Raw genomic sequence first — 24,646 nt, forward strand, 5'->3', positions numbered from 1 at the left:
CAGAGGGGGAGAATGCAGGCACCAGGACTCATGTCCTTGGGAGCATTTCTGAGCCTGACTCCTGGTAAAGCCACAGAGAATTAAGGATCTGAACACCACTGAGGACTGTAGCCTGTGTATGGTGCAATGAGAGGTTCCACACTGCCAACCTCATGGTGGGTGTTCTGGGGTACTTGGTGAGGAAGTTCATATTGGAAGGGTTTTTGGTACCAATGCTTGTGTTTAAGATGTCCTTAAGTCTCACAAGGTGAGTGCAGTGGACAAGGAGATGAAGATCATAGAATCATAGAATCATCAAGGCAGGAAAAGACCTCTGAGATCATCCAGTCCAACTGTTCACCTGTCACCAATATTTCCCCACTAAACATCCCTCAGTACAGCATCTAAATGTTTCTTGAACACCTCCAGAGACAGTGACTCCGCCACCTCCATGGGCAGCCTGTGCCAGTACCTAACCACTCTTTTGGAGAAGATAGAGGACCTTCTTGAGATGTTTAATTGCAAGTTGTTCTGAAGCTCTTCAGCAATGTAGGGCTTCGTGGAGATGGCACTCTCTCACTGTTGAACCTGTTCAAATCTCTGAAGTTCAGAAAGGAAATCCTCCTTCTGGAGAGTAAGGGGCTGGTGCGGTGCAGAGAAAAATCTCCTTGTTTCTTAGGCACTCACCTTCTCCCTTACCTCATTCTGAAGCACTTTTTCTTGGATGCAATGAAAATGCCATTCAAAGGTCACTGTGTTTGCTTGGGCGATTTTCCTCTTTTCAAACCCTACAGCATGTTCCATGCTGTGAAGATGCTACCATGAATTGTGCGGGGAGATTGAAAATCAACAAGATAATGTGGTTGCTTTTCTGCTGGATGGTAGTGACTCTTGTGAAATAGATCTGGGGTAAAAATATAGTGATCTGTCAGTTGGTTTTAGGGATTTAGAATTAGGCAAAGGAAAAAGTACCCCCTCTATTAAAAGAAAAGGGAGAACTAGCTTCAGCAGTCATGGAGAAGGCTGAGGTACTCAGTGAGTACTTTGCATTGATCCAGGGAGACTTCATTGCGGCCTTCTGGTACTTGAGGGGACTGACTTTTTACATGGTCTGATAGTGATAGGAAAAGGGGGAATGGCTTTAAACTAAAAGAGGGGAGATTTAGGTTTGATGTTAGGAAGAAATTATTTACTCGGAGGATGAGATGCTGGCACTGCTGCCCAGGGGAGCTGTGGGTGCCCAATCCCTGGAGGTGCTCAAGGCCAGGTTGGATGGGTCCCTGGGCAGCTGATCTGGTGGGAGATGTCCCTGTCCACAGCAGGGGCTTGGAACAGGGTGGTCTTTAAGGTCCCTTCCAGCTGAAGTAATTCTATGATTCTGTGGTTTGATAAAAGTATTCATGCTCATTGTATTGTGCCACAGCTAATACAGCATAACATGGGAAAGAAAGTTGGCATTTTGCTCTCCCAAGAAAAAAACGACTTACTGTTTGTCGGTTGTGTTTCCTGCCTCCCAGAAAGTTTTGAAAATGAAAATAAATGACTACAAAGTTTTTTTGTAATGGGCTGTGAGAGACCTGGTAAAAATAGAAATCAATTAAAACGGACCAAGCATTAAGGCTTACAAAGCTTTGGAGACCTTGGAGTCACTTTGCCTGACAGCAGCACTCAGTGCTGAGCCAGTCTGCTGGCAAGTCTGCTGAAAGCCCAAGTATACTCGAAGTGCCATAATCCATCAAACTGCAGTTTTCCTAAGCTAGGACTGGACTAGGGCCAGGGCAAATTATGTCTTCTTTTAAAAAGCCTTCCTGGCTTTTTCAAATCAGGGTACGCATGAAGTGGCTTCTGGTTTCAGACTATTTGGGGTATGCCTGAGCATTTAGGAGAGATGATGTGATACACTCATCTTGCGCAGTGGGTAAGATGGTTTGGCTTGAAGTAAAAGTTCTGTTAAGGAAGTCTAAAAATAATCTGAATTTTAGCACCGAGAATAAATCTGGACATGTCCTACACTGTATTTTAATTGTAATAGGATATTCAGACACTTGAGGAATGTGGCATCATAATCTGATTAATTTATGCTATATGGAAAACTTTAAAGGACTCCAGCATGCTACTAAAAAAAGTTGTTATCAACCTCAGTGAGGATGCGTTCTGGTTTAAAATGGGAAGGAATGTTTATTTCTTGTGAGGTACTGCTGACTTATTTAAGAGAGATCTATATTTATATATATTTGCTGAACTTGACTTTTATGTATAACGCATATCTCAGTAGGACAGAAATATGTGATTTTCTTTACTAAAGTTTGAGCGTTTTAGTGTGCTCTCATCAGATTTTATCATCAGCTGCCTGTAAGTTTGGACATTTTTCTTTGTTCGCTAAGTAAAAGAATTTTGCATTGCATCTCACCAGGGAGGCTCAGGTAATTTTCATGGCTTTTGAAATTTCGTTAATGAGAGTCACATATGTTTTGGTGAACCTTGGCCAATCTGCCCTTCCACTGCCCCGCCTGCTTTAATTCACACATACATTCAGATTATAAGTAGCATATCACAGGTTTACATCCAAGTAACCTTGCAAGGTATTTTTTATTTTCTTAGCACGCAGGGCAATTTCTACATCTTGAGTTTGATGGACACCTCAAGAGGGTGCAAAATGAAATGATAAAACCGTTTCCTTCCCCCCTGCTGTACCCATTGCTTTGGTATTCCTCTCCCAGCTGCCCCCGCAGCTTGGCGATCACAAAACTCTGCTGTCTTCATGGCCGCTTCTCACATTGTTCCCAAACAAATTATTTAGGAATTAAATTTTGTTCACTTCATATTTTCTCTCCTGAAGCATTTAGAAACAAATTATTTACAATGTGGATTATAGGAAAAAAAATGTCTAGGACTTAGAAAAATATAATATTGAACAATTTCTTATGCTGTTTTTCTGCCCAGGGAGATTAAACACCTCACTGCTTCCCTTATCACAAGTTCTTTCATGGTGTTCAGAGTCACAAATTGAATGATATTTTCTGTTGTTCTAAAATACAGTTTCTCTAAAAATTGTAATCGTCTGTTAGCAAGTATTAGCATCGTGGCATTTAATACCCACATGATGTGTTGACAGCTGAACTTAATGATTTCAGTGGTCTTTTCCAACCTTAATAATTCTATGATTATGTGATTTGTTTGGAATTGGGAGATGTGGCAGAGGTGAAAGGGAGTTTCTCCAAGCTTTCAAATCTTGCAGACAGGTTTATTTTCCCATTTCTTGAGACTGAAATTCTTCAAGAAGTAAGGTGGAAAGGTGGCATCCTGGCATGCCTTAGCAACATCATCTTTTGCAGATGCTCTTTGTACGGGAATGAGCTTTTGAAGAGTTGTGCGCAGGTTGGGTTGGGTTGGGTTGAATGGAGCCAGGACTTCAGTGCTTTAGAGTGGCAAAACTGGAGCTAAGTAAGCTCTGTGGCAATCAGTGGTCCTTGGATCAGTGATGTAATCTGCATCATTTGGGCTTGCCAAGTGTTTTCATGGATCTGATGGAAACACAGGTTCTTATGAAATAGAATTCTAAGCATCAAACCAAGTTGTGCTGGTGCTGTGGCAGGTGTTTCACCCTAGCAAATAGGTTGGTTCAGTTTTAGGAGAAGAATGTATGTGCTTATATCAAACACTGAAATAAAGTCAAGGAAAAGCTGTTGATTTTATTGAGTCTGTTTCTATTGGGAATTAATCTTTAATTATGCTTTGAATTACAGTAGCAGCTAAGGGCCTCTGTGAGGACCATCAGTCCCACTGTGCCAGGAGATGTAAAAAGATCTAGGTCATGGTGGATGAATGAACCAAGCTGAAGGTGGGAGAATGAAGATAATTAATAAGAATGCATTAAAGCAGGACCATCACGGTTCTTGAGTAAATGCATCTCAAATCACATATGTTGTGTGCCGTACACACATGCAGCCATTGTCATCTCTTTTCCCTCAGGCTTGAGACAGAAGATGGCCATGTCTTTGACTGGAGCTGTGCTTTGTGCAATAAGCCCAGCTTTGTTCACAGCTTCACATAAACTCACCTAGAGAAAGAGCTCTTTGCAGGATTTCAGAGGTTTGAGGGAGTTGGGCTTGCTCAGCCTGGGGAAGAGAATGCTCTGGGGAGACATAATTATGGCCTTCCAGTGCTTGAAGGGAGCTGGTAAGCAGGAGGGGGACTGACTTTTTTTAGCGATAGGACAAGGGGGAATGGCTTTAAGCTAAAAGAGGGAAAAATTAGATTAGATGTTAGGAAAAATATTGTTTACTCAGAGGGCAGTGATGCCCTGGCACTGCTGCCCAGAGAGCTGTGGATGCCCCATCCCTGGAGGTGCTCGAGGACAGGCTGAATGGGGCCCTGGGCAGCCTGAGCTGGTGGGTGACAGCCAGCACCTGACATGGGGATGGAACTGGGTGATCTTTAAGGCCCCTTCCAACCCAAACCGTTCTGTGATTCAGAGTCCACATTCCCAGTTTCTAATTTACTTTGGAAATACCTCTTTGTCTCACTGTCCCTAAGCACTAGGGAAAACTGAGAATACTTAGAGTAGTAATTCTGCTTATTTATGCATGGTAAGGTGCTAAGAGAGTGTTGTGATGTGGTTACTATACTTGAATACAAAAGTCATGTGAGATGCCAGTTCAAAATTGAAAGATGCTAAATTAATCTTGTAGTGCTGTTACGTTTGGGGGGAATCCAAAATCATTTCATCACAGTGCTCATAAAAATGATGGGAAGTTATTAAATATCCATTTCTACAGAACAGTGCAGCTAGGAATTCCAGATATTATTGTATTTAGATCTTTTTACAGATTTTTTTTTTGTAAACTTAGAAGTAGCATTGTGTTTCACTTTATCAATGGAACCGGAAGAAAAGCCTAACAGTTGTCATTTTTTATCCCCCTAAATCATTCTATGGGACTTGTACAAGAAAGCCCACATGCATACCATGCCTCATTTGTAAAAGCAGACCAAGCTTTTCTTCCTCTCACTGAGGTCTCTGGAGCATCACCTTTAGCATCTCAACAATGGAGTTTGCTTTAGAGAAGGAGAGGAAAGGAAATAAAAAGCCCCAGCAAAAGCAACTTGGTTTGAATCCCGAGATAAAGATGCACTTATTTGCTTGTTATTGTTTACCTGTATTATGGTGTTCTCTAAGTTCTTTAGTGATTGGGGTCTGCATTCTGCCAGACAGGGTACCAAAAATAATCCCTGCCCACGAAGAGCCTCCATCCTAAATTCAAGGCAGGAGAGCAGCAGAGGATCCGGACATGGAGGAGTGTGAGAAAAAATAGTGTTATCAATCAGCCATACAGCAATGGTCTCAGGAAACCTCCCACTGTAACCACTGCTACGCTAACAGTTTGCTGCCATTATCATTGCAATTGCTATTTTGTTTTTGCAACATGAGATTAATAATCTATTGATATGGGCTAACGACTCTTCATCTCATTTGTAGTATTATTCAGCAGTTATAATCTGCAACAATTTTGTATTATAAAGAGCTAATTAATGAAAAGATTATTTTTCCGCTGAAGGTCGTAGGAGTTATTGCCGGGGCAGCAGTGTTTATTTCCTGAACAATGCGTTTATTCTGGGCTGTGCTTGGAAAGTGAGGGGCTGACGTGCCACATACGTTGCACTCACCATGCTGTGTCATCAGGGAGAAGTTATAATTCAGAATAAGGGAGCACAAATAGAAGGTAGAATACAATTCCTGAGTTAACTGTGTGCCAACAAGCTCACTAGAATATTTCTTTGTTTTCTGTGTTTGAGTGTAGCATTTTGGGTCGTACTCAGGTTGTTTAGTTAAAAATGTGAAGTAAATCCAAAGTTCAAGAAGCAAAGCTTGCAGAAGTGCTTGCAAGAATGGCAGGTATGGAAACCATACAAAAAAGATTTTCTATAAACCCCATCCAACCTCCTCTAAAGCCCATAGAGTTCTTACACTGGCTTTTGTTTCATACAGTTACTTTTTACTTTATTTTGTTGTATCCTTTCTGATTTAACACTGGCATAACTGAGGTGAGAGCTCAGTCTCCTGTCTGCACACGTAGCAATGCCACTGGGATTTCCAGCAGATGTAGACTGGTTTATGTATTCTAAATGGTCTGTAGGGGCATGACACCAGGTAGCACATACTCTCAGTTACTTTTCTTTAAGCACAGAAGTGACAACTCCATGTTCAAAAGTACTCAAAGGACCACCATGAACTGCCCCCTACTATGGCACTGTTAATACTTCAGGGATTTTGGCCCAGGATTTATGGCTTTATTCAGTAATACTAATGCTTGTCAAGCGACGTCTGCATTGTCCTTCTCTCATTGAACAGTATTGACATAGCTATTGAAAACAAAAATCAGCGTTGTGACAGAATTATTCTTTCAAAAAGCTATTATATTATTGTAATATTGCCACCACGCAGGCAGACTTTTGGCAGGTTTCAAATAACTATGCCAGAAATAATTTTGTTGACAGTATCTTGGATCGGAGCACATCCAGCCTTCATCCCTAACATGTCAGTGCAGTGATTCTTTCACGGAGAGGAAAATATGTCACCACAAATCCATATTTTAGAGTCTTAAAATACTGTGTATGTCTGCGTTTATGGCTTCAAAGTCAGCTTCGCAGGTGGGTAGTGTTATTTTTCAATCATAAATGAAGATGAGAGTGATAACATTTACAGTTTGTAATGCGCAGCATCAATGGAGGGTGCTTATTTTAAAAACTGTGGTAACATCTGTTTTATTTCCCTAATCCAGAAGCAATTAAGGTTTTATGTAAGAGATAGAAGGGGGTGGAAACAGTAAAGGGAAAAAGGAGAAAGAAAAGGATGATGGGCTCTCGCTAGCTTGCAGAGGTCATGTAGGCTTTGTGTGAGCTCTTCACAAGAAGCAGAGGGCAGGTGATTCACACAGATGATTGGCTTTGTTTTAACGTCTCCTATCCTGTTTTTAGGAGAATCATTTTGTCAGAGCAGAAACTATGTGCATTTGGTTTATATCCAGTTGTGCATTATACTCAGATTTCAGCATTGAAGTCAAAGGAATAACTTTAGAATTAACAGCGGTATTTCATGAGAGGTATCTGCTTGCTGATGAGTTTGGATACAAGAATCTTTCAAGAATGGGCAAATTAGACCTTTATGCTGCACACTGGAAACAAACCCTTTGAGATGCCACTTCAGGAGTGCTACATATCTGCTTGAATCTATGCCTGCCTGGGGCTTGATTATGCACATTCCTGGCTTCTGGAGCCCACGCAGAGGCTTTCCTGAGCAATGTGAACAGCTGATGTCTGCTTGCAGGTGCTCCTTTTTAAGGGATGGGGGCTTGCTGCCAAGGGTATGGGGTACCAGGGAGCAGTGGTGAAGCTGTAACCTTCTGGAGGTGAAAGATGATACCTTTGGAATAATTTGATAGGACTAGAGGTAATGGTCTTAAGTTGCATGAGGGAGGTTCAGGTTGGATATTAGGAAAAAAATATTCTTAGAAAGAGTGGTAATGCATTGGAACAGGCTGCCCAGAGTGGTGGGGGAGTTACCATCCCTCGAGGTGTTTAAGAAACGTGGAGGTGTGGCGCTGAGGGACGTGTTCCAGAGAGGTCACAGGCATGGGTTGATGGTTGGACCAGATGATCTTATTGGTCTTTCCAACCTTCATGATTCTATGAATCAACAGAAGTAAAGGTAGGAAAGACCCAAGACATGGGTGCTGGTTTGTATGGCACTGTGTGCAGACTTCCTGTAAGTGATTCCATTGGAAGAGACTTCAAATGACTGCGTATAACAGAGGTGCTGTCCAGGCCTGCCCTGAATGAAACTGTCTGCCTTCCTTTGAAATGTCAAAATTTCTGTTGGAGTTTTGAAAGCAAAATGAAAACATTCCTTCTGCTCCGTCGCAGTGTATTAAACCCCAAAGTTTTGTTTATGAGTATTTTTTCTTGAGGTATTAGAAATTCCCAGTCTTAGTTATTGTGGTTTTGCTCCCGTATTGATAGAATGACTAAAGAATTAATGGAGTTTTGATATGATAACAGGTTTAATGGAAGCACTGATGCATTGAAAGCTTGAGACTGTGCATGAATGGGGAAACTTCTTGGTTTGTAGATCTGAGTGTGTAGCCATGAAGTACTTCTGTCAACTTTAAAACTTCTGTTTGGGGAGCTGGTTAGTTTCTTTCCAGGAATATGAGTGTTTCCCTCAGTCCAGCAGAGCTGCCTGCACTTCTCTCTGTCTGTCCTTCAGACAAGGCCAGGGTTTGGCAGTGGCTGTGCAGAAGCACTGTTGTTTTTCAGCTGCTTTTCCTCATTTCTCCCATCATCCTGCTGGGTTGCGCTGTGCCCTGCTGTGGAAGGAGGAATATTTCTGCCGCTTTCTAACAAGACCTGGATTTTTTTCCTGGGTTTATTTGCACTCCCTGAAAAATTGAGTCCAGAATACTTTCCCAGTAAAGGTATTCTGTTCTAAGATGAAATTAATTAATATTTTTAAAGGTACCTAGGATGAAGATGCTGTAAAAATGCAAGTATTTGTATTCTGTTTGCTTGGTGGAAAAATTACATTTCTCAAGGACCCTGACCTACTTTTCAGATTTCTCTATGAATTTGTTCCTTCTAATTATTTTGCATTTCAAATAAAAAGCCAAGTACAGCTGAGAAGAAAGCAAGGAGGGAAGGGGTTGCTAAAAAAGTTGAAAATAAGCTCTCTGGATCACGGAAACACTTACTCTATTACAAGGCTTTTTGTGTTCCTTGGGGAGGGGGAGTGGAGCAAAAAAAGTCTCTGAAGATGTACCAGGAGATGTGTATTAGAACCACCATGCCTCATAATTTAGGAAATGAAGCAAAAATCCTAAATTAGCATCACGGTTTGGCCTGATTCAGCCTGGTTCCATGACAAGCAGTCAAAGGGACCCACAGACGCATCGGCATACCAATGACAAACCATAAAACAATGACAATCAGAGAGGTCAGCATGGAGGATGAGCACTTAGAGCTGTTCAGGCTCTGAGGTCTGATCTCTGGAGGGAAGTCAGCCTTCCAGGAAAGTGGAGAGCATGGATGTTTCATACTGTAGCTGCTTCACTGCATAAATGAATTCACTTCTAGTATGTGGTGATAAGAGAAAATCCAGCAAAAGACAAGAGTAAACACAATGGGTGTGCTAGATATGACGCCTGTCTTCATGTCCTTGGACCTACCAACATAGAAATAAAGGAGATGTGGTTTGAGTGGATGTGATGTTTTCTCAGAAGGCAAAAAAAGTCACCATGGAGATCTCCTCATTGATTTTTATCTCCAAGCGTGCCCCTGTGAATTATTTATCTCCCTGTATTCCTCTTTAGCGTCTTATTATAAAAGTCTTCTGAAAGTTACTGGAAAGCTCTTTATTCAGACTTAACGAGGGTAGGTAGGAAAATGGCCTTTGGTAAATGAGATTGGTATGGGCAGGGAGTGCCTGAGCATCCTATGAGTATGGTGCACTTATTTATCACATCATCTGATTTAGGAGGAATTATGTTGACACCGCAACGTATTATAATATCATGAACTGTACTTGACTTACCTGCTTGCCCAACCATGGCCACATGCTGCGGTTGTGCAAGAATACTTTGCTCTTCACTTTCTGCAGTTTGTTTCCTTCTCTCAGTGCCTTTTCTAAACATTTGCTTTCCTTTGATATTTCTAGGAGCTGGTGGGGAGTAATCCTCCACAAAGAAACTGGAAAGGAATTGCAATTGCCTTACTTGTTATTCTCGTTATCTGCTCCCTGATTGTCACCTCTGTTATACTCCTGACACCAGGTATTTATCACCTTTAACTCATTTTCATTCTGTTTTCTTCTGTAATTTTACATTTCCAAGAGTAAAAAGGATTGCAAGCTGACTGCAAAGTCAACATCAAAGGAATCATCCTTTGAGTTCTTTAGCTTGATGAGATACTGAGTTCAATGCCATTTGTAAGCAGATTGGTTTAGATTTTTACATTTTAATTCAAAGATCAAGACCACTGCTGGGCTGAAGGTACCGAGATGAGAAACTTGGTTCCTTAAGCACAGATTGCAAGTGTTGTTCTAGAGGTAGAGAGCACCTGAGACATTGATATGAGGCACTTACTTAGGACATGGCACGTCCTGAAGCCCATGCCCACATGTAGCTGCAGCCACCAGTTTGGTTCATACCTGGGAGCGTCTACCATGGCATTGAATACCTGTGTGTAGGCACCTGAATCCTTTCACATTCATTGTACTGATTTTCATATCAGACTAGTGTTTCAGCTTTACAAAGCAATTCCATTATAGGTATGTGCTAGATAGCTCTTAACTCCAGCAAATAATTAGTTACTTCCCTATTAGAGATTCTTTAAGTTAACCTGGTTACCGAACTTCAGCAAAGTTCTGTACATGGAATCTTTATAAATTTCTTCTCTTGCAGTGGCTGCTGAGGTTGTAGGTTTGAATCTTAATGTGATATCATTATGATTATTGATTATTATGTATTTATACAGCTCTCAACATTTCTGTGACTCGTTAAGCAGAAGAAATAAGGTGCTTTTGCTGCTCTGAGAAGCTTGTGATCTGAATATGAGAGGACAAATGAATGAGATAAAAAACATAGAATACAGTATCGGGAAGAGTTAGGAGCTACAAAACACAGAATGAGGGAGAAGGTCACCTGTACAGGGGTGTAAAGGAGAAGAAAAGGGTCTCCTCCTTGGTTAGGTAAACACAAGCACAGACGGAGTAGGGGAAAGGTGACTAGGGAAAAATGAAACCGTAGGAAATGGAAGAGATCTAGGTGATGAAGAGGAAAAATGAGATGGGAACTGGGAGACTGAAATTTCTAGGAGCTCATAGCATATGAACTGACATGCAGTTCTGGCCCATCTTCCCTGACACTATTCTTATTCACTAGTCCTGCTGAAAAATAAATTGGAGGGAGCGACAAATCAAGAAGCACAGGACTTCACATAGTTAATTGGAAAATGAGTGAAACAATCACTGTGATGTCCTTTTGGCTGTTTAATGTCATGCTATGTTCAGTTTATTTCACGCTATCCAGAATTTGTTAATGTAAATGCATGCAGCACATGGTCATGCCAGAGTAATTAAGTAATTAAATTAATTAAGGTTAAACGTAATTAAGAATCATTCTTTAAGTTGCTTTTGCTAGGGTTCAGATTTACACCTTCGGACCGTGCGGTTCATCTCCGAGGCATTTTCAGGCATGGCCTGTGGTCTATATTCTCATCAGGCAACACTTATTGCTGTGATAAAATTGTCCCTACCCATTAGGTATGGAAATGTTACCTCCTATTTTATGAGAGTTTAATCCATGGCTTTTCAAAAATGAATGCTGAAGGACAGAATCCTAAACCCACATTTGTGGGCTTCACGATGCTGTCAGTGGCTGTCACTGCGTGGATGAGAGCACAGGTACAGCTTCCATCAAAGAGCAGGATTCCATGTAGGTGGATGCATGGGGAGGAGCATAAACACCCTAAATACAATCTGAGTCACAAGTCATTCCTTCCATGTGACCTTCTGTAATAAAGACTATATAGACTATATAGACTTTGTGGAGGCTATGACTCTATAAAGACAGTCAGAGTAGTATCTAATGAGGATTTAGTAGCTCTGGTTTCAGTTCTGGACTCTGCCATTGACATCATTTAGGATTTCTCCTTCTCCATACAGGAAATGACTCAGGATTTACATATATCTCTATATCCACTAATGACTATTATGACTATAGATACTACAGTGCTATTGTCCAGTTAAGTGGTGATACAGAAAAGGTGTACTGAGCATTGAGACCCTGTTGTTAATGTTCTCTTAGGAAAAAAAAGTAAGTATGAGTTATTATGATTACCTTCTGTTTTATATAATATAAACTGGGAATGTGAAATGCACCCAATTTGGAATTAAGTAAAAGTCGTATGTGTATTTATGTGTTCTTGGTATGTGCGTATACAAACATATTTTGTATTTCTATGTGTGTATACACATGTATACAAATAAATCACCCAGTTATTGGTGCATATTTAGCAAGAGTTCCAAACAGCAGTTGAGAGTGTCCCTGTTTAAAACTGAGGAAAGTGCCAAGTCAATTTATACGCCAAAATTTCAAATTGCATTTTTTGGGATTTCTGATAGAGCAAAATGGAATTTGGGTTGGTTTATCCCTTGTTGGTGTTTCTGAACTGTCCCGTGCATGCAAATACTAAACTCTGAGCTCAGTACTGCTTCTGTTTTTATTATGGATCCAGACTGTTTCATGGTGAGGCTCTGCTAAGGGTAAAATCTGGTAGCTTAGGTTGCTGCTGTGGTTTGGCAGCAGCTGAGATCAGTCTTCTTTGGGCCACTGGCCCTGGAGCTTGTTACGAGGACACGCAATGGCACAGGGGAACAGGAGGCTCATTTCACAGACACTGCTAAATGAGACATTGGGGCTGCCTTGGCAGATGTCACAAGCACAAACACTGCTAGTACTGACTGTGGATAGCACTGCCCAGTAAGGTAGGAGAGGGGAAGATAAAGGCGCCTGTCCAAAAGGAGGAGCAGAATCTGCATCTACCTGCACTAGAATAGTTCACTGGATGGAGGAATGTTTAATGGTTTCCAGAGAATAAAGTGATGGATATTTTAGCCGTGAGCCAAGGAAGGGCTAGGACAGGGAAGTAAGGAGGCATGGCAGATTTGTGGATGTTCACAGGGAGCTGCTGCCAACTGTGAGAGTGACGTTGGATAAAATCCTCTTTTCTACATCTCTCAAGTGGGGTGATGCAGCCTGGTGTGGGCAGAGTGAGATTCTGGAGGATATTTCACACTTAAGTCTTTCTTCTGATGATGATGTTGGAGTCTAATCTGACACTGCTGTGCTAGTACAAATATAATTTGCATTTAATCTCTGCATTTCTTGCTTGTATCTATCTTGGCCCTCTCCCTGGCTGGGAAACCATTGTTCTTTTAGTATTTCCTTTTGATTTGAAGGTCTGTTTTACAGTGCAACACCAACGCATACCATGCAGAGATGCTCTAAAACATGCTGAGTATCGCTCAGTGCATGCAGAGAGTAATTTGGAGCACGTCTGGGATACTGTCAATGTGCAGGCTTGCAGTCCATGCTCCAACAAAGGAAAGTGGTTAGCTGGGTCACCAGCTTGTATCATCAGGATGGCATTTCCCCATAATGTGAATGTCAGGGCAGGCTCATGCAAAAGCAAGAGTGAGTGTTAGAGCAGGGAATAGAAAGGACTTGTTTAGCAGAGCAGATGCTGATTAAGGTATTTAATGATTGAGGGAAAAAAGGGTTCCTATATCTCTCCAAGATTCTTTTGTAAAATCAGTTCAAGCCTTCAAACTGTGGATGCAGCTTCAGAAAGGCTGAAATCCCTGCTGGTTGGGGTTTCTGGGAGGCAGGACACTCTCCTTGCTTCGAGATTATCTCATAAACTGGAAACAGTGCTCTTTGCATTCAACCGACATCACGCTTAAAATGGAAGTGTGAGACTGCTAGCTAGTTCTGAGGATTCTTAGGATTATAAAATCCTAATAAAACTTTAACAGTTTTATGATTTGTATATCTTCTGATATTCTAGAACAATATTCTTAAAAGAAGCAGTAACTGGTGAAAGCTTGCCTTTAATTACAGAATTGCCTATGCCGAAGGAATCTGGCTGTGTGTGTGTGAGTCCTGCCATTCCACCCACCTTAGAAAAATGTGAGGCTATTTGTACAAGTGATAGAAGTGTGGGATGGAGCCTTTCCTAATTGGCAGTTGCTCACTTCTCACAGCATATGGCGTCTGTATGGGTCTCATCCTAGCAGAATTATGTGTGTATTTGTATTGACATGTGCAAATGTTTATAGATATGCATGTGCACACATACATATATGTATCAAAGCTGAAGAGAAGACCCAGACCTACAGAAGGTTTGGTTAAAAAATCCTTACCAAAATGTCATTAGGCATCTTGCTTAGGAAAAGGCTGCTTTCTGGAACACTGAAGAGTGAGGCTAAGAAGGACTGAACTTTGTATGGCTTTTGCTGCTTAGCAAGAGCAAGTAAATATCCAGTGACGAGATGTGAAAAAGTGTAATTTCTTTGGTCATAAGTGTTACATACAAACATATTGTTTTCCAGTAAAAACATGGGATTTTACAAAATGGAGAGGCCCTGACCACTGTCTTTTGGGTATGGGGAGCTCTGTTGGGGTGGAACAGGGCTCAGGTCTGCCCAGGGACTGAGCAGGAAACCCAAGGTGGGGTGGGAGCTTCTGCCGGGTCAGGCCTGCCAAGAGGTGGATATCTGCATTAAAAAAAACATCCCTGTGAGCTTGCAGCACAGAGTAGCCCAGAATAGTGACCTGTAGCTGAGTCCCAGGGCTCATGGAAGGAAAGGTGATTGAGATTGTCTGTTCCATCAAACAGCTTCAGAACATTGCTGGAACTGAGAGGAAGCTTGAAAAACAGAATTGGTGTCACAGAGGTAAAACTGGCAAGGAGGTCTGCCCTTTTCCCTTTTGTTCTAATCTTTCTGGAGTTTTGGATCTTTGTTGCATTTGAATCCTGGAGAATAAGTTTTCATCAATTCAGCCCGTGTCCTTTTAGGTGCGCCGACTTCAACAACATGATGATAGATGAACCCAAAAAATCCAACCCTAACCCATCACACTTTTGAAACTGAATTAGAAGTGAAAAATTCATCATTTGCTCTTAATTCTCTCAGCATGTGTATGTGCTGTTCGGTTGATGGGTTTCTAACCTGGCCCTCAAATCTTATGTCCTTGTGCCGTGTACTGTGCAGGCCCTGGTTGGCATCTGCCATGTGGGTCTGCTGCTGGAGAGATATGAGGGCGAAAGAGGTGGTAGCAACATGCTTGATTCTCTGCTTCCATGACTCGAGGAAGTTCCAGTAACTCTGCAGCATGTGGTATCCACCAACTTGCTGAGATGCTCTAAGGCATCCTCAGGCATGTTACAACTTGAGATCCTGCAAGTGTATTTTTTCTGCTGTCTTTCCACTGGGGTGAGAGGAATGGAGCGTGCATTCTTAATGAGCGTTCCAACTTGCCCATGTGTTAGATGAAAGGTCAGTAAATCTGAATTTTCCACCAGAAGATCACTGATTAATCAGTTATTTATTTCTTTTCTCTGCAGCTCTATGGCTGAGATTATCTACAGTACCCGTAGAATCATAGAATGCCTTGAGTTGAAAGCAATCTCAAAGATCATCCAGTTCCAACTTCTGCCACAGTCAGAGTTGCCAACCCCTACATCAGGCACGAGACGAGGCTGCCCAGGGCCCCATTCAACCTGGCCTTGAGCACCTCCAGGGATGGGGCACCCACAACCTCTCTGGGCAGCCTGTGCCAGTGCTTCACCACCCTCTCAGTGAAAAATTTACCCTCTCATCTAATCTAAATCTCCTCTTAATCTAAACCTCCTCCATCGTTCTCCCTTGTCCTATCACTATCTACCTGTGTAAGGTGTTGATTTCCCTAGGGGCTGTAGGACCTACTGTAGCCAATATAGTCTGATGCTGCAGAGGAAGAAGGAATGGTAAGAGCTTACCACCCTGCCCCTTCCCAAAGATCCAGCACAGAGGCTCATTTGTGCCTATTCTTATGCCTTCATGGTAGGGAGTAGTGTGTCCCCATTCCTTCAGGTGGCATTTAGAAAGCAGCACCTGAACCAGCTGTACCCTGACATCCTGCTCCACCCTGCCTGATATTCACGGGTGCCCTATGCTAGAACCTTGTGCCACAGTGGAAACTAATTTCAGTTACAGAAACTAATTTCAGAACAGTTTCCTGGAGTTCCTCTGACCTGTATTTTTGATAAAATTGTGCAGAAGAATTTGGTATTACGTGTTTCACAGAGGGATTTGGCAGAGGACTTGTGTTAATTCATCTTGGTACGTTGGAAGCCAAATTAAGCAGTGTGATTGAAACCTCAATCAAACATTAAAAAAAATATGAACATTGAAGTGTCTCTTTTAATTTGGTAAAAATGATCTATATTGACCCACCTTTTGGTGAAACATAGCATTGTTCAGAGTTAATTTGTAGTGCTCTCTGGTAGCTCAGGAGCTTCAATATAATATTGTAGAAAATATTTTTTTCCTTATAGCAAATGGCTTCAAAGAGTCATTTTCCACTGTTTCTAATCACCAGTGTGTTCTGTCCGTGTAACAAGTTTAGTGCTAACCAAAGGTACAAAAGGCTCCGTGATACCAATAGACCCCAGGTACGAGGATGCTGTGGTGAGGAGAGACACCTAAGCACAGATGACCTGCTGTGGAAATACTCAAGTGGCCTTGCATGTTGCTTTAAAGAGCAAATGTATTTAAGGCTGTTTGAAAGGTTTCCATGAAAATACTGTTTCAGCAAAAGAATTTAATGCTGGGAACAAATTGCTCATAGAAAATGATTTCTTGTCCCCCCAAAAAAATAGCATATTAATCAAAAAGGAATTTGTGGAGTTCTTTTTTTTTTTTTTTAATAAATCATGTTTGAGCAAATTAAAATCCATTTTCATATTAACTAAAAACTTTCATTCTTCATCTGTAAGCCCAATAATCCATTGATTCAACATAAACAATTCACGTATAGGCCCGAGAGGCTCTGTGTTGTGCTTATGAGAACTTAGACACTGGAGAGATGCTGGTGGAAAAGGGAAGGTATAATTTTTGCAGAGGTAAAGATGCTACCCTCACAAGACTTCAAGTGTTTAAAGTTGTACCTTGCTTTGTTTTACTCAATTTGACTTATGTGCGTTCAGTCTTGATGGCATCCTGGATTGGGCAGATTTCCTTATATTAGTAACATGTAAGCAGACAGAAATCTGCTGGCAATCACTGGCTGATACTTGAGAAATGTGGAGGCAAAGGAAAGGGTTTAGGGACATGTGTCATATACCTTTTTCAAAAATTCTCTGCGGTTAGGTGTGTGATTCCTGTGGAAAATCTCTTGTGAATTCCTAAAATGATGTCTGAATCCTTACAAGACAAAATACAAGTGTGGTTCTGCGTGACAATTTTTAAGGAAATAAAAACATCGGGCCTAAAAGTAGTCACTTTACATTTCATTTTATCAGTATAACAAATGGTTTAAGAATAGTCAATGTTGAATAATATTTTTAGGAATAGTCAGAATTCTGACATCTGTGACATCTATGACTATGTTCGTGTGACTTTTTATATCTTTTTTGATCAGTTGCTGTCAAACAACCCTTGGTTGAGTCCATACATACATAACTATGAGGTTTCTGTTTATGAACTATTAAACGGTCCTTTTCTATACTAAAAATGCAAAGGGGCTTATGAGTGACAAAGCTTAATTTGGACCATTTCTGAATGAAATATCATACAGCGTTACTATACTTTCAGATACATTTCAAAGTAGAAGTAATAACTGTTTTTGAATGTGTTTCAGTTGAAGATAACAGCTTGTCTCAGAAGAAGAAGATAACAGTGGAAGATCTCTTCAGTGCTGATTTCCAAATTCATGACCCAGAAGCTAAATGGGTAACTGGTGAGTGAGACAGACAATTCTCTGGTTTGTTCCCTGGTCCCCCTTTGTATTTCCTCCTTTATTCACCCTATTCTCTTATTTGCTCCTGAAATTACAGAATCACACAGTGGTTGAGGTTGGAAGGGGCCTCAGGTTGTATTGTCTAACCTCCTACTCAAGGGAGGTAGCTAAAATAGGTTGCCCAAAAATTCAGTCCTCAAATTACTTTTGCAGTTTTCCTCCTGATTAATAGACATGCGTATGCAAAAACTGCTGCTCTGTTGTTGCCATTTTTTATTTAAGGATCTCCACCATACTCATAGCTAGGCATTGAAAGCTGCAGCCTTTGTCCCTAAGAGCTCCCCAGATTCAATAGATGATGGTTAGAAGAAGTGGTTGAAGTCATTATTTCACCATAAACAAATCATTTTCTTTGTATTCCCCCATCAAAACATTTTTTCTCCATCAGGGAGGTGAAGTGTTGCTAAGCAACTGGCCCAGCAGCAGCCGGGCTGGTGCTTGCACAAACACCATGTGCTCTTTTTGTCTTACGCCACTGTATGTTTTCTAGTCAGAGGAAAACCAAATAATGCTGGAATTAATACACGTAGTGTTTGCTGAAATGGAACTGTTTAGGGGACGAAGAATCCAGCGCCTGCTGGAAATTGCTGCAGTCTGGAGAAACTTTGGCAAGAATAAAATGATCCATGGCGTCCCATTCATGTAGGTTCCAGTCCAGGTCCTTTTATCTCTGAAGTTATTAGCCTTTCTTCTGAATTTAATAAGGGAACGGGATCAGTTCCCTCCTTGTGTTTGGCTTTCGTTGTCTACTACGCCCATTGGGAGCACTTAAATACCTACAACAATAAGAGAGTTCTAAAGAGTTGTGTTGAATGAGCACGTTCTACAGTCACCCTCATCACAGCTGTCTCTGACTTCTCCCACCAATTCAGCTAGGCAAGAAGGCAGCAGACAATACGCACCTTCACAAACACACCTGCAGCAAGCAGGAGCTCTCCTTTAGGCTGCATACTCTGAGGGAGCAGTGTTCCCCAAAGCCACTCTTTGGGAAGAGTGATAAAGGAGATATTGGTTGTGCTGCAGCTCAGAGTCATTTATTTATCATCTCTCTTTAGCACTGTGATACCTAATGGTCCTAATGAGGGAAGAAGTGCTTTACTGAGACCTTTGCTGCTATTTTTTTAAATTATTTGGTAGCCTGTGAGGGAATTATAATGAATGAAACAAACTTTTACAGGAACAGAGAGTGGAGCACTGCCATGGAGCTGTGTATAACCTCTCCTCTCCAATGCGTGTGTCATTTTGTTGAAATAAGGTGTTTTTTCCACAGAACTGCAATCTTCTGTACAAAAATAATACTTCTCACATTTTTCAAGTTACGCTCACATATTGATGTCATATACACTTTCATTAAGAGTCCAGTCCTAGCATGTATTTAACTGCATTTCCCTCCTCCTGTGTACTCTAACTCCATTGAGTTCTGCCTGCCCTGATATTACTAAAATACTGTTTTTGTATAGGAGAATATAAAGTTGTATTGTGCAAACCTGTGTAGATATTTTTGAAGGACTTGTCTTGTTGCTTTGCTACTAATACCACTGATGCTGATTTTAATATAACTAGATAATTTATTTCTAAGCCAATAGATATTCTGTACCCAAAAGTAAGTTGGTGTGTAAAGACAAGACTGCAGTCTGCAGAGTCATTCATCCAAGGACCCATAGCTATTTTGCAATGTTAATTTCTTGTCTGCCTTACAGTTGCTTTTCACTGTTCTCTCTAGCTGGCTAAGTGGTGAAATCTTGAACAAGGTTTCTAATAAGCAAGATGAAAGATCAATAGTCTGATTCCTAAGCAGACTTTCCCGTTAGTCTCATATTCTCAGTTTAAGTGCAAATGAAAGAATGACTGAAAATGCCTTCGGCAAACTTGTAAAACTTCATCCAGCAAGAGGGCTGAAAGGACCTAGCAGAAAAATTCCCTATTTAAGTGCCCCAAAATGAGTGATTCTAGCAACATTTTGTGGAGAATAGGAACAACAACAACAAAAAAATATAGATACCTGTGGTCTATGCTTGTTTTCCTTCTCTTCCTATGATTTAATGTTGCACAATGCCACCATCACTCAGAGATCTGCAAAATTCAGTTCCCTCAGCTCTTCAAATCTATATTTCCTTCCTTTACCAGAAAAGTATTTCTTTATGGGATGACACATTAAATTATCCTGAAAACTTACTGAAATTAATGGGATGTGCTGATGTTTAAGCATTTTTTGATTTGTGGTGGGCAAGTGGAAATAATGTATGTTAGATCAGTAGCACTGTCATTCCACTGATTTCAAAGGAGCTAGAAAAAAGGGAGAACTGGTCGCAAAGCTGACAAAACTGCACTTCCAATGCAGTATTGGTTATTACAATTAATAGAATCGTAGAATCATAGAATAGCTTAGGTTGGAAGGGACCTTAAAGATCATCAGGTTCCAGCCCAGCTGCCACTGGGGGTGGAAATTCATTGGGTACTCCCAATTGATTGGGTGCAACCTGCCATCATTACTTGTATTTCCAGCCTTGCTGTTGGCATCTTGCAAGACAGTGTGTATTGTGGTGACTGCTGTCAGGATCTGGGGCTGTGCTTTGGTGGATGGAGGATCCAACCAGGAGTGCATCTTTTTTGTGCCAGACACTGTCTCAGTATGGTGAAATAGTCCTTGAAGAGAGGTTGTAGCCAAACAAAAGAATAAAGGATGAAATGAAAAGCACAATATATTGGTCAGCAAGGAGCACGGGATGCCGAAGGATACCCTCAGGCTCGTAGGAAGTTGATTAATCCAAAAATCTGAAAAGCAAACCCTGCTGTCTTTGCTCCCTGCCCACTTGCTGCAGCTGCAAAACTAGCAAAATATTATTTATTCTAATCTGAAGGAGAACAGTAGGTTGCTTAGCAAGGGGCTCTAAATGGCATTTTCAGAAATGATTTAGTTGTTTGGAAACCTGCCCCTCAGTGAGAGCCAGAATGGCTGCGTGCCTGGCTTGCGTCTGAGAAAGGCAACTGGGCCTTTGCATCAGTCCTCCTGAAAAATGCATTAATAATAACTAAATATAATAGAGCAGTTCTTTTATCTTTGATACCGAAGCATATATGTTTTACTGCATGTTTTACTAATAGCATTATAGGCTCTCAAAGCTCTTTTTAAGTCTAATATTCAATTTAATGACCTAGAACTAATAAGTTTTATTTACTATGCTGAAAAGAAATGTCTTGCAGTAACTGAGGTAATTTGTTTCAGTTTACCTTTAATAATAATGCTGAGATCAACAATACGTGGCGAGCCCAAATGCCCCCAAGTCTATTCCGTGCAGTGCAAATTCATCGCACTGTATTGATAAAAGCACTGATGCATTTCAAATGGTGCAGATACATGTGGAGTATATGAATTATTTATAGTTTGCTTTGCATAGATATTAAGAACTTTATAAGTGCTAATATTTTTCATTGTGAAAAAGGATTGTGTTAAGGTGCTGCTTTGACAGCCCTGAAGACTAAAATAGCAATGTTAGAGCTGTAACATGGTTAGCTGGAGCGTAGGCTTCTCCACGCTGCTCCTCTGTGGTCTTGACCACTTCTGAGTGACCAAACTTGAGTCTTTTCCTTAGCAAGGTTGGACTGGAGTGAAAGGAAAGCTCATCTTCCTGTTGGTCACCAGCTGAACAGTTTCCAGTCTTGTGTGTCGTTTGCAGGTGCCCTTGAACACAGGCGCTGCAAGTTGAGGGCACACACTCATCCCAGCTCTCATCTTGTGTTAAATCAATGTGAACTGTTCACGGGTATTTTGTTAGTGTAAATTTGGAAGAAGCATGAAGAAAGATGGGTTACTCTATTGGAAGACTTGCTTCATTGCTCTTTTCACTAACCAGAGATATTAAATAGTTACTTTCAATTAGTTTTAATGTTGGGTTGAAATGGTTTGAGAGAATGGGCTTACTGAACTTAGCGGTTCAAAGAAAATTTGTCACACTCCCAGTTCGGATGTGCCAGACATCATATCCTACCTCATGGCAGCTTGTTTTTGTGCTGTTTGTGTGAGTGTTCTGGCTTTTCAGTCATTCTTGGAATATTTTCTGTGATATACAAGAAGCAATCTGGAGCACTGTGCAATGGTTCATGGTGTTGAAGGTTTCAGTGATCTTTGAGCCCCACAACACAGATAAACCATAAAGGTGACCTTGTGCTGGGGCAAAGACGTGGCACTGAAGGAAAATGCCATGTAGGCCAGAAGAAAACCTGGAGGAAGGACTAGAGGAGGCTTTTCTGATATGGCACTTCTTAGCACACCCTTACGTGGAGGTTTAGTCAGGAACGACTTTCAGAAACACTTTTTCTGTGATCCATGAGCATGTGAAGTAGTTAAGTAGGTGCACAGTGACCTTTGAAGTTGTGTTGGTGCCAGTGGAAGTTTCCATGTGCTTTAGAGATCGTTGATTGCTATTTGTGATCTAAATGTCCTCACAAAGTGACATCCTATGTTGCCAAAGCAGAATAGATAAAGGCTTGTGCTCTGTTGAGACTACTCCAGTGGGAAAGAAGAGGGAAACAGGTTAAATGTCTTGAACTGTAATTTTGATTTTACAACCCATTCTGGATCATTGTCTTCAGGGTTTTCAGTAGATACTCTACTCCAAGAGCACTGAAGGAGTTTGTCTTGCTCCCTGTCTTGCAGCTGCTGGGCACTTGCCTAAGTTTAGCAGTGACAGTAACCTATTCACTAAAGACAAGAAACCCTGGAATTAATGGCTTTTTAACATACTATAATAGGCCGTGAAGGAGAGCATTTCTGCCATGTAGCTATTTTGTTCACTGCTGCTAGAGAGAATGAAATGAGAAATCAATTTAGCTCTTTTAAAAATTAATATGGTCTACAGGAGCAAGCTGGAAAGCAGCGCAGTACTTGGCTTAGAAGGGCTGCTGTGCCCAGCTTCTCTGAAGCACTAGGGTGCTGTGGGGCACGTGTGTGGCTGGTAGGCTGAGAAAATCATCCTTGGGCTGCTGGATTTGGAGGGAGAAATATACTGGGGAAAGTGCTATTTGTGAAAAACATCACATACTATAAAAGCAGAAGTAACACGGTAATGGTCAATTTGATTTTTGCTTGATTTTGACAAGTTTGATGTCTTGAGGAGGTCAAGATTTTCAGGTAGATAGACTTGTATTTATTTAGGAGTGTCCATAGGTAACCAGTTTCCTCAGCTATTCTCCTGGGTGTCACTGCTTGTCAGCCTCAGCACTTCTGTGCCAAGTCCTCTTGAAGTACCAAAATATGTCTTTACCTAATGAGGACCTAAACACCCACATGCAAAAATCATCAACTCATAGAATCGTAGAATGGCTTGGGTTGGAAGCAACCTTAAAGATCATCCAGTTCCAACCGCCTGCCATGGGCTGGTGGCCACCCACGAGAACAGGCCGCCCAGGGCCCCATTCAACCTCTCCTTGAGCACCTTCAGGGATGGGGAGCCCACAGCTTCTCTGGCCAGCCTGTAAAAAAATATGTAAAAAATATTTAAAAATAAATAAATAAATACAAAAAGCAGTCTCAGACGTTCAGCACAATAGCTTTGTGTTTATTATGGCCGTGCATCACAGCAGGTTGAGTGAACAGGCCTACGTAGGGACAGGACTGGTGGTGTGAAGGTCACCTTCAAGGAGTGAAATGAAAGGGAGCGAATGATAGAGAAGGTTTGGCTGCAGTGAGGATGAGGGAGAATCCCATGCATACAGGGATGATTATGGGGGTGTGCAAGGAGGAGCAGAGGCTGGGGTTGTGAAAATGATGAGAAGAGACTTATCCTGTGTGAGAATGCCTTAATGGCCTAAGACAAATAGATGGAAAATGCATTCATTTGCTTGGGTAACTTCATAGGGAACTATTAAAGAGGAAAAGATGGATGCAGGAGATGTTCTTGACTTCACTTTTCCTTCTAGTCTGAGCTCTGCTAACACCCACTCTATATAACTGCCTAATTCTGTTTCCATTGATATAATTTTTCAAAGAGCAGGAAAAATAGGCTTCCCCACAAGCAATGTAACACTTTCACATGTTGGACCAGCAAGCAATTCCTAGACTTTTTATATCCATTTGCAAAAAGAGATTCCAATTTTCCATTCATGCCTGGCTCCACTCAAATTAGCGCTTCTCTCTCAAAATACCTCAGCAGCAAGGCGGTGCCTCCTGCCGCGATGCTGTCTGCCAGCAAGGAGCATCTGTGGGGAATAATTTGAAGCTGCAACAGGTGTGAAAACCAGGAGCATTTGGGCTCTGGTGTGTGTTAAATTTGTTTGCAGATTTGAGGTAGAAATCCACAAAGATTGAGTAGAAGCCACCCCCGTTGTCATGATTTATGCTGCACCAAGGCTTTGCGCGGCTGGTGATTGATAGAAACATGCAAACTTCAGAGCTTCCTGCAGCTGGACCCAGTTCACAGGGGGGAGAATTTTGATTAAAAAAAGAAAAAAAGGGAGAACAGCAGGAATGGAAATAGGGAAGAAACAGCATTCTTCCATGGGGAGCTGCTGCAGCCATGGGGGACTTTAGAAGTTGCAGCTCACATCAGTAGCATTTCTGCAGCTGAAAGAAAAGAAATGCATGTGCCAGCTCTGCCTATGTGCTAACAGTTTGAGACAAATTGAAAAGGGATCTGTTTTCTGTTTTTTCATCTTATTCATCAAAACTCACTGCCGAAGGGGATGCACTGGTTTTGCAGGGATTTAACTGGGAGAGGATTAGGTGTTTTTCTGGTTTGTGTTAGTTAAAATTCCAGGTGAAGAGCCACAGGTCCAGCGTGACACTGATAAATGTGCTTCCATGTCTTATACCTATAAAGCAGGAAGCAAACTCCCAGCTGTCCCCAGCCCCTGAAGAAGGGAAACTGCTGTGATGGCAGTTTCCTTCAACAAACCTGTGTAAGGATGGTCATAACTGCAGTGGTTGATTTTGTACCAAAATAAAGGTGCTTTTTTCTTTTTTTTTTTATTTTTCCTTTGCCTCTTTAGATGTCTCTAGCACAAAAGAGAAAGAGAAGGGAGAAAAGTAAGGCAGCCCATACCCAGCTCCCAGATGA

At 41.4% G+C, this 24,646-nt stretch overlaps 1 protein-coding gene across 3 annotated transcripts in view; it reads left to right on the forward strand.

Moving 5' to 3' along the window:
- DPP6 (dipeptidyl peptidase like 6) overlaps positions 1-24,646 on the forward strand; it is a 461,031-nt gene that overhangs the window by 290,330 nt on the left and 146,055 nt on the right. For all 3 annotated transcript variants that reach the window (XM_021388076.1, XM_021388074.1, XM_021388075.1), the window contains exons 2-3: positions 9,686-9,800; positions 17,433-17,531. In XM_021388076.1, coding sequence (XP_021243751.1) covers positions 9,686-9,800; positions 17,433-17,531 — 214 coding nt within the window. The remainder of the gene's footprint in view (positions 1-9,685; positions 9,801-17,432; positions 17,532-24,646) is intronic.

Source organism: Numida meleagris, chromosome 2 (genome assembly GCF_002078875.1).
Source record: "Numida meleagris isolate 19003 breed g44 Domestic line chromosome 2, NumMel1.0, whole genome shotgun sequence".
Classification (NCBI taxonomy): Eukaryota; Metazoa; Chordata; class Aves; order Galliformes; family Numididae; genus Numida; species Numida meleagris.